The 10,269-nt window shown below is 43.3% G+C and overlaps 1 protein-coding gene across 2 annotated transcripts; it reads right to left on the bottom strand.

The window, feature by feature from the left end:
* Nucleotides 1-246: 246 nt before the first annotated feature.
* LOC137168875 (serine/threonine-protein kinase Sgk1) lies at nucleotides 247-6,150 on the bottom strand. Of its 2 annotated transcripts, none has more exons than XM_067571711.1 (10): nucleotides 6,014-6,150; nucleotides 3,863-3,938; nucleotides 3,577-3,652; nucleotides 3,222-3,410; nucleotides 2,997-3,128; nucleotides 1,977-2,213; nucleotides 1,778-1,873; nucleotides 1,519-1,674; nucleotides 1,324-1,413; nucleotides 247-1,066 (listed from the first exon to the last, which is right to left on the bottom strand). In XM_067571711.1, exons 1-10 carry the CDS (start codon nucleotides 6,039-6,041, stop codon nucleotides 899-901), a joined length of 1,248 nt encoding a protein of 415 aa, XP_067427812.1. In that variant the 5' UTR covers nucleotides 6,042-6,150; the 3' UTR covers nucleotides 247-898. The 2 variants fall into 2 exon arrangements, with proteins under 2 accessions (XP_067427812.1, XP_067427811.1); XM_067571710.1 differs by lacking the exon at nucleotides 6,014-6,150 and adding an exon at nucleotides 4,054-5,395.
* Between the last annotated feature and the right edge of the window lie 4,119 nt (nucleotides 6,151-10,269).

Raw genomic sequence — 10,269 nt, 5'->3', positions numbered from 1 at the left:
AGGTGTATTAAGTCAGTGCTACATCGTTCCTCTCTGGTGAGTTAAAAAAAAACAACCCAACTCCTCCCACCTGCAGTCAGGTGCAGAGTAGATGAAACGCAACTCAGTGACACTAACTTGGACACAGACAAACCCAAAAGATGTGAAATCTGATGGAGAGAAAAAAATAAAGGCACCTTTGAGAGAAATAAGACGTCCCCCTCTGTAACATTCAGCTTCAAATGACTCCCTTTTTCAATCACACAGAAAGTAAATGAGAAGACACTAAAGCACCAAAATGAATGTCGTCTCCAAGCTACTCAGGTAAAAGTAGGTCCCCATGGGTGGTGGACAGAATGTCAAAAGAGGGAAGATGTTTCGCTACATGGATGCAGATGCAAATCCTTTACACGGCTGGTATGATCCAGCCTTCCTCTTTTGAGAAAAGATGGAGGTTGGTGTGTGTGCTTGTCAGTTGTGGCTTCAGGGTCGAGGGGGGCTTATAAGCTGCCTGAGCTATGTGCAAAGGACCTCCAAAATTGGGTAGAAGATGGTAAATCATAGGCTGAAGTGTCGTAAGGTTTTTGTCTGTTGTGGAAGGTTGAAGAATTTTTGTGCGTTGGTAAATCAGGGTAAGATGGATTGCATTTCAACCCCAATGTCATTCAATTATGGCAGGCATCCTCTTGTAGCTTCTTAAATGCATTCAAGAGTTGGAGAGATTATGGCAAGTACACATGTATCATGTATAAACGCAGGGTCTTTGTAGATGCAGAGTTGTTGCAGGGGTTGGTTCGGAAATATCCACCATCCTGAAAGGAAATGTGGGGTGCGGTCAAGATGCAAGTGCATGGACACGGCACAAGTTCATGTCCTGTAAGTCTAAATACGAGTTCACATTGAGTGCCTTGTTTAAATCCTATAGGTAGGAGTCCATAGAAGGGGCGTAGGAGAAGCCAACGAAGGCCTCTGCAGCCTCTTTGATGCTGGCTGTGGCAAGCGCGCTGTCGGGGGAACAACCGATGGAGCTGGGCACCGGCTCATCTGTGAACTCTGGATCAAAGTGCCGCAGGTCGTTGGGTCCCGTCTAGGGGAGGAAGGGAGGAAAGGAGAGAGGGAGGGAGAGGGGATTAGTCACTCTGTAATGGTTGTCCATTCAAAATACCTTGCCATAATTGGTAATGTTTTAATTCACGGTGAGAATGTCACACGCTCTTGATCCAGTTATGTAAATGAAACTACTGAGGTAATAGGACAAGTTAGCAAGTCTGTGGTCTATTACACTGTAGAAAATCATAAATCTGCCATCATCAGCACTTTATGGAGTATAAAAAAGGAGCGTACCACGTTGGGGTTGAAGGGAGGGGTGATCTTCTTGGAGTTGAGGTCATCCCAGTTGATGGGGGAGAAGAAGATGTGGTTCTTAATTTCAATCTGAGAAGAGATAAAAGTTAATTAAATGACAGCCTTTAACACACGCACGCAATATGTAAATAAACATAAAGATACACACATGCAATCACATGAGCAAGTACTTACAAAGTCCTCTGTGCAGCCAAGCCTCTTGGTTCGGTCTTTCTGCAGCAGGCCCTCCAGCAGGTGTCTGGCTGCGTTGGAAATGTTGGGTTTCAGCTGTAGCGGTTTGTTCAGGATGTTGTCGTACATCTCCGCTGTGTTACGGCTGTAGAATGGAGGCTGGTGAGGGACAAACAGAATCAGTTAGCATCCTGGTAACAACAAGGAGCGTGGAATATGTATGATGTATGCGTGAAGCGTAAGTTTTGTGAATATTACTTACCAGGCCGTAGAGCATCTCATAGAGAACAGCTCCTAAACACCACCAGTCTACTGTCCTGTCATATGGCTGCTTGTGTAGCACCTCAGGAGCTAAATACTGTGGAGAGAAGCAGACAGGTAGAAGTGGTGAGTTATATCACTAAATATTACAGTGTGTGTGAGTGCTGTCGAGACACAAAAACTGGAGATTTCATCCTTACCTCTGGCGTACCGCAGAAGGTTGACGTGGTCCCGTTGGGTTCGATGTTCTCCTTGCACAGGCCGAAATCTGTGAGGATGATGTGTCCCTGGGAGTCCAGAAGGATGTTCTCTGGCTTCAGGTCTCTGTAGACAATGTTGAGGGAGTGGAGGTAGCCCAGCGCACTGGCGATCTCTGCTGCATAGAACCTGGCTCTGGGCTCGAGGAAACAGCGCTCTCTCTGTAGATGGTAGAACAACTGGAAGAAAAAAAGAAAAAAACAAAGAAAAGGTCAGTGCAACGGCTCTAAAATTACAGTAAGAGGACATGATTAGCCAGAAAAAGGCCGAGACAGAGGGGAAACTGGATGGGAGGAAATAAAGAGGCAGGAAGGTGACAGCTTAAAAAGTTTGACAAGGGGAGACAGATGAAACAAGGGCCAAAGGTTGAGTAAGAGACCAGTGGGATGGAGGGAAAAGAACGGAAGAAAGAGAAAGGGTAGAAGGAGACTAAATGTGTCCTGTTTCCTGACAAGGCCCCATATTTAATCAGCGCTGTCTTTGCTCGTCCAACAATCACAGGAAATTAGCTCGATTAGACACACACTGAGTCTGAATGGTGCTGCTAATTTTGGCCCGAGTCTCTCCCGCTGTCCCAACCCACCCCATGATTTCCTGAGAGGTGTTTCCTTTAGAGAAAGAAAGGCAGAAAAAAGAAAAAAAAAAGCGGCGGCCTCTATTCTGCTTCTCATGACAGGATATCCCCTCTGTCTGTCTATGTCTCCGCCTCATCTTTGAGTTTAGTTTATTAGCATTCATGTTCACAGTTACTGTAACAACTGAATAGAAGCAGAATTTATAAAAATAACAATCTTTTGTTTCTGATTCTGGCTCTATATTTTGTTCCTCTCTCAACTCTCTGAATTTACAGTTTGTCTACTGTCTCGTTTCCCTTCTTCCTCCAACTATATCCATCAAATAGCTCTGTCATCTCTCCCTCATATCCTCTTACTTTTCTGGCAACCATTCAAGCAGTAACTCACCTCTCCTCCATTGATGTAGTCCAAGATGAAGTATAGTTTGTCTGCCGTTTGAAAAGAGTAGTGCAGGCCCACCAAGAACGGGTGCTTGACATTCTTTAGCAGCACATTCCTCTCTGACATGATGTGTTTCTCCTGAGGGAAACAAGGAGCAGAGGTTAGAGAGGTTGACAAGGAGACACCTTATGCCGTTAGTGTTGATTTATGTGTGTCTGTGTGTCTATTTACCTCTTTCTTCTTGAGGATGGCCTTTTTCTGTAAGACTTTGACTGCGTAAAACTGGTCATCTGCACGGTGGCGTGCGAGCAGGACCTTGCCGAAGCTGCCTTTGCCGATCACTTTGAGGAAGTGGAAGTCGCTGGGTTTAGCTGAAGGGTTGGAGGATGGACCGAGGTTGATCTGTTGGGATGGGCTGGGCTGTGACAGGTAGGAATAAAAGGAGAGTATGAAGTTAGAGCCATAATATGAACCTTAAAATGTATGGTATAGATAAACACAGGATATGTGTGTGTATCTCTGCATATGGTAAAGCATAAACAAAGGAAGAAGCACACAATGCACTATTTAATGCAAACATACTTACAGGAGGAGAGGGATTTGCGTTCATGAGCTCAGCATCCTGAGGAGGACTAAGGTTCAGAATAGACTGAACTTCAGGACTGAAAAACAAAGAGTTTAAACTTAATTTAATAACAAAGCATCAAAAGTATTGAATGAATATATAACAGTAGCTTTTTTGTGCGTTTGAATCAACTGAACTGGGAGTTATATTGAGTCATAAAGTTTCTCCAGAGGACAGATAACTTGTGTTTCCCAATGTTTGTCCTCCAGTGAAAGCAGAACAATAACATGAATCAGATGGTACTCACTGCTTGCAGGCGTAGGAGTTTGTGGCAAGCCTCTGAATGAAGTCGTTCAGACCCATTCTCCTCTGTTTCATAAAAGCTGCAACGAAAGAGAAGAAAAAACATAAAAAGATTATTTAGATGTTCAAATAAAAAGCAAAAAGATGTCAATCCATGTCCCGAAGAATCTGCTTAAAAATATTTATCATCCATACCGGTGACTAATGCCACTAGTCCTCTAGTTTTCGAGTAAGTCAGGACAGGCTTCTCTGTTTCTGTTTTGACCGTCATGATGTGATGAGTTCAATAACAGTAGCTCTGTACTCATCAACTGCCTAAAGCCAAAATACAACGATCTTACTTTTGGCTCTCGTTTTATAAGAGGCCAGAGGAGGGAGGAGGTGCGCCAAACTACCCACTCCCCTCTGGTGGGCGTGATCCTCTGTCAACATCTCTTTATAGTAAATGGACCGTGAGAAGATGATCGATCCCCTTCTCGACCAATCAGAGGCCGTTGCGCTCCCAACGTCATGGCCGCGCCTCAAGATGTGCTTGCGTCAAATACATAGGAAAAAGGAGGAAAAAAAGTTCGTCTCTACCACCAGACACTGAGAGGCTGGTTTGTACTGTTTGCACATATGTTTGTGCAATACCATGGCAACTTTGCTTAATATACCGCAGTCTGATTTTTCAATGGGTCTGGCTAAAATTGTCACCAAGACAGCCGATTTTTAGTCTACAAAGTTGCAAACACAAATCCTATAAGTTAATGACATCCAGATGTGTTCACTGAATACCATACAGCGTCCTTATATGTTCCAGGGGTACAAAATAAACTGTAGATTGTACAAATATATGCGCCACAAAGTAAAACTATTAAAGATTGATCTTGAGATTCTTGTTCTCCAAACTCCAGATTATTTTTGTCCACAGGGGCCACACCAAGTTCCCTGTGTGAACGGCCTTGAGTTTGCAACAACGTCCAGTGCAAATAATCTGATAACCTCTTAACTAAACCCTATCAGCTTCACTGTTTGGCTGTTTCTCAATTAAAAGTGCCGGGAGTGACGCAGGTTCCCTCGATATACAAAAGACGAGAGGGAGAGCCTGAGCCGAGGGAGGCCAGATGCCAAGAAAAGCCGCTGGTAGTGGAAAAGTACAGAATGAGAAACTCCGGAATGCATCCAGGCCAAAGGAAAGACAAGAGGGACCAGATCCACAATCTGACCGAACCTGCTGACAAGCCTATCAGAAGCTGACAAAACACTTTAATGTGATCAGAATGAAATTATGAGGGGGAAAATGCCAATGTGCGCCGCTTTTAGCGCCCTGGCACAATGAGGACCCGACTGACTCAGTTAGGTACGGTTATGTAAGTCACCTGGTTCAAGTTCTTTCTACACCCCTGTGTGGAATGAGACCGAGTAAGACGATATCACCTATGAAGGCCAAATCCATTTAAAAGGATATTGATAGCCGTGCGTAAAAGGAAGGAGACAGACACATTGAAACATATAATTAAGCATGCACAGTTTCTGAGACAGTTAATGAAAAAATAGGAACAATATAAGTAGACAGCTGTAACTTTGTTGCACAATACAAACTGCAATTTACCAAAAAAAAAGCTTGCGTAAAAGCATGCGTGATTTCGCAAGTATTCGGTTTCCTACCTTTACATCTTGAAATCTTAATATTTGCTTTATTTACACTCAGAAAACACAGCAGCCTCAGTTTCCATAGAACACAAACACACCTTTCAGATCTGAAGGAGTTCTCTCTTTTTTTTTGCCTGCAGCGCATGAGTTCAACAAGTTGAAAAATAAAGTTTGCCAAGCTTTCTTTCCCTGGCACATTTAACAGAGCCCCCTACCAGCGAGGAGTTTCCACACATAAACATACAGCGTCTTAAATCCAGGTCACGGGATTGTGGGGTGAATGGAGCGCCCCCCAAATATGTCTGCCGGTGCCACACACACAGAGAGTGGGGCTTAGCTTTACCCATACAAAAGATACTCTGAATATCACTACAGGCAGGTAACCACACACATGCAATTCAATCACAATCAAATCATTATCGACCAATTTCCTACAAGAGTATTTATAGGAATATTACAGAGATTTCGATTTGGATCAACCCATCGCTGTCGCTTTCAACAGAGCCGGCAGCCTACTTACATGTCAAGGCGGTCGTTTTGTCTTTCATAGGGAAGCTTTGGTTTTCAAATCACAACAAGGAGAGAGGTCTAAGGCTCCTCGGCAGAGAGGTAATCGAACTATACTGCATTCCTCTTCTTGGAGAGTTTCATCCGGATTTTTTTTTTCTTTGGAGGGCGGAGACGTCCCGCCTCTATTTCCTTCCACTCTACAGTTTTATGCATGGTTGCATGAGATTTCCTCAGGGCGGGGGACATGATGCCTTCATGCTCCCTATAAGCCCCCTTCAAGTTCAGCCATTGCAATTATTATTTAACAACAAAATGAAAAAGTAACATCTATTTTTTTTTTTTTTTTTAATTCTTATTTTATTTTCTCATGTTTTGCAGCTTCTCTCCAAAATGCAATTGATGGATTTCTGAGCCAAATATTTGTCTCATGTGCCTGAAAACTAAAAAGACACACTGGAAATAGAATGTAATGCAGTTTATTTACACACGTATCATCACTTTCACTCTCACATTTTCCTGGCTCAGCATCTCCTCATTCATCTGTATTTCAGTTGAAACTGTACTTCTCTTCTCTAATTGAGATATTCCAAGCCAACATGAAGGCAAGATCTGGCCTATGCTGCAAGCTAAACGCACTTGGCAGTAAGTTATATCTTCACTAACAGGCAGTTTTTTTTTTCCACTAGCCTGCCGAGGCCGCTCACCCACTGGGCTGGGAATTAAAAAAGTAACCTGGATTTGGAAATTCACCGAGTTCATGTTAATTCAAAGTTGGCAGGTGCCAGGAAGTTGAGGCCGTATTAATTAAGTCAGTCTCTTGATGAATTTCTCTCCCACTATTCTGTTCGTGTGTATTTATCCTGTTGTTTTCTCAGAGAGTTAGCAGAGAGAGGGACAAAAAGAAAGGAAACAGAGATGTGAGGGGGCAAAAGGCAAGGATGTGAACATATGGATAGGTGAAATATACACCAAAAATGCAGGAAGATAATGGGACAAAGGATAAACAGAGATTAGATGAAGGAGGATAGCATCTTCAACACAAATAGCATTTTTTACCATTTATTTACTCAGGAAGGTGATAGAAATGCTCAGTTACACACATTCACACCTGGAAACTGCCCAGTTCAACCACAGTTTGATCCACTGGCCACTGTACAGCTCCACAAGAGCAGTTGGGGGTTTAAGGGCCTTGCTCAAGAGCACCTCAGTGGTAGTAATAAGGAAGGCAAGTGCTGCTCTTTCACTTTACTCGCAAAGATTTCTAGAACCAGTGAGCTTCTGGTCACAAATCCAAAAAGAGTGAGAAAATGTATGCTTTTGTGCGACAGCTACACCGAGCGTACTGTTACTGAACTGTGGAAATGCAAAACCAAACACAAGCAGCGATTAAAGCTTATCCACAGATTACTAAGTGTGTGTGACACAGAGCGAGAAAAGTGTGTATTCTTTTGCTCCTGGCCCTGATCCTGCCTCTCTCAGAGAAAATCATTGTGTGCATGCATGTGTGACTCTGCAGTTTTTAAATATAGCATCAACTTTTTCACTGCTGTCTCTGTTTCTCCCTTAACTCAGGTCAAATCTATTATTAATCTGTCCCCCATAGCCACCTGATGCAAACACACACACACACACACACACACACACACACACACATACATGCAGAGCTGGAGGGCAAAACAAACCTGCAGGGAGTCTGACAGCTCACTCGCACAAGTGCGTGCACACACACACACACACATACACACACACACAAGCTTGAGGGCAAAACCAACCTACAGTGCATGCACATACACACACACAGACTTTCTAAAATAAGGAGAGAAGGAGAAAAAGGGCACATCAGGTACTTCCTAAAATCCCTCAAGGTGTCCAACACAGCCACTCCCTCACTGCACCACCAAGAACTTAGCACAGTTTGTTTCAGAAAAATATATTTCTCCTTGCAGGCTACAGTGCTGCCATCCTTCAACTGGCATTTAATCTACAATATCTCACCACTGACACCACAGTAGCAGTCCATGCGGGACACAAGCCGACATCTCTTATCAGCACTTGAAAACATCAGGCGCCAAGTGAAACCGTGTACATCACATATTGCTTTCTCAAAAGAGAGCAATAAGAACAGATGGGAAAGCATGTAGCAGCACAGAAAAAAGTGATGACCTTGAAAACTTCACTAGTTTATATGTATAAAAGCAGACACTGAATGATGAGCAGCTTCTTTGCACTTTAACAAAAAAAAAAGTGAATCCTTCTGTATCTTAGCTGGAGAAGATTGAAAAAGACGATGAAGAAGATGTTTCATTACCTCTGCTGTGGCGTAAGCACTGCTCTTGTGTCTGCATCTGTGGTCATAGCCCAGAGTTGAATGAAATGAGAGAGAGAGGTGTTGAGAGAAGATCAGGAGAGTGGAAGAACGGGCAAGAGAGAGAGAGCAACACTAACAATAGGTCCTCTCAGTGTTTTTCCTATCTGGCCCTCTTTCCCTTTTGGATTCAGGCTGCTTGGGGCTCGGGCCCTGAACAAGAGAAGGCTCCACCATATTCAAACTGTGCGTTTATTGCCTTTCTATGTGTGTGTGTGTGAGAGAGAGAGACTTATGTAACCCACTAGTGGCACTGTCATGAATGCCAAGGCCAGCACTGACTCATTCACACACACACGCAATACTCTGGGGGCCGTTTGGTGAAAGGACAGGAAGGGGTGCGCTGCAGTGCTGGAGGGGTGGAGGTGAAGGATATTAGAGTTGTAGTATAAATACATACATACTCCCTCAACCCACCCACATACACCCCCTTCCAAAGCACACACACATACACAAAGACCCGCATATGCCCATATTCACGCTGTCTCCGGCAGATGACATCCATCCATTAAATCCGTTCATCTCTTTCATCCCTCCATCTTGTAATGTCCACTCTTTGTGCCGGGGATGATGAGGGTGTTTGTGGCTACAGTTGATCCGAAGCCGCCTGGTGATGAATACGAATGAGCCGCGGTGGTGAGGAACCAAATGACACTGTTACATAAAGCCCTCGACTATTCAAAGAGGACAGCTTGGCTTTTATTTTGCAACTGGACACAGTGGACCATCAGTGTGTGTGTGTGTGTGTGTGTGTGTGTGTGTGTGTGTGTGTGTGTGTGTGGTGTTTGTTAGCTTGGGCTAAACTACCAAAAAGTAGCCACTTGATGCCCTAAAGCTACCTCTGTTCTGGTCATGTGACCCTCTATGTAGTGAGTCTCCCGTGTGTCTTATATATTATATACAGTACCTTCTTGAGTGGATGAGTGTGTGTGTGATGGATTAATCATGTCTGCTGGTCTGTATATGTTGATCAGTGTGTTTGGTACCACTTTATATTACTGTTTCCAATAATTTCCTAGAATTAACTGTAAACTCAAAGGAAAGGACTGTGTAATTTGGTAAATCAACAACTGCTCATAAACTGAACACAAACAAATTCTAAACGGTTTCAGAATTTCGTCTCTATTTTCTCAGTAATAATTACGTAATTACATACAGTAGTTCTTTCCAGGAAACCTCCTTGGTCTCGGAAATCAAAATAAAAGAAGCTCTCCCATGTTTTCTACTGTTTCTAGGTTTCAAGGGTAACTATTTTGGGTTTTAAAAGTTGAGCACATGTTTGCAAAGGGCATGTTGACTGTCTTCGCTTTTGCAGTGGGTTTTTTGAGGGCTAAGATTTGGCTTTAAGAGTATGGCTAGGATGTGATGGTAGGTTTAGGGGACAGGGAATGTATGATGTCAATGGCTCTAGATGGATACACACCCTAATCTGTCTATATTACAATAAAGCCTTTACTGTAAATTCTCAGGGTATAACGGCAATGAACATGTTCAGACATCCTACTGCAAAATGTCTCCGGTTTGGGTGTGTGTTCATTAATTATAAAGTATTTCCCTCTGTTTAGGTTGCATTCGTGTATATGTCTGTGTCGCATGTGTATGTTCGCCTGTTTAGCTCTTAAGGGCAGGTTGGCACAGGTGAGCAATGCTTCATAAATGACAGGAGAAAAGAGTAAACAGCAGCTTTAGAAAAAGGATCTGTTGATGTTATTTTGCGTCACTGAGAACACGAGTAAAGTTTGAGAACACAAACAAACTCAGACTTAGTAATCACACGTTATGTAAACCTGCTGGCATCTGAGGAAGAAAAGCTCTGTAAGTCACTGTGTAAATGCTGATTAACTGCTCTGCAGCTAGCTGAGGAACGTACTAATGTGGTTTAATAAGGGTATCCTCAGCAG

Source organism: Thunnus thynnus, chromosome 18, assembly GCF_963924715.1.
Source record: "Thunnus thynnus chromosome 18, fThuThy2.1, whole genome shotgun sequence".
Taxonomy (NCBI): domain Eukaryota; kingdom Metazoa; phylum Chordata; class Actinopteri; order Scombriformes; family Scombridae; genus Thunnus; species Thunnus thynnus.
Note: the sequence above shows the minus strand (reverse complement) of the source record. Positions and strands in the feature narration are given on the sequence as shown.

What these genes read in the sequence shown, in the direction of transcription:
- LOC137168875 (XM_067571710.1), bottom strand. Translation starts at nt 4,129, where the DNA reads ATGACGGTCAAAACAGAAACAGAGAAGCCTGTCCTGACTTACTCGAAA. An exon ending in AACTCCTACGCCTGCAAGCA is followed by an intron (nt 3,653 to 3,862) that starts GTGAGTACCATC and finishes TTTGTTTTTCAG; the next exon opens with TCCTGAAGTTCAGTCTATTC. An exon ending in CCTTCTGCGGTACGCCAGAG is followed by an intron (nt 1,874 to 1,976) that starts GTAAGGATGAAA and finishes TTCTCTCCACAG; the next exon opens with TATTTAGCTCCTGAGGTGCT.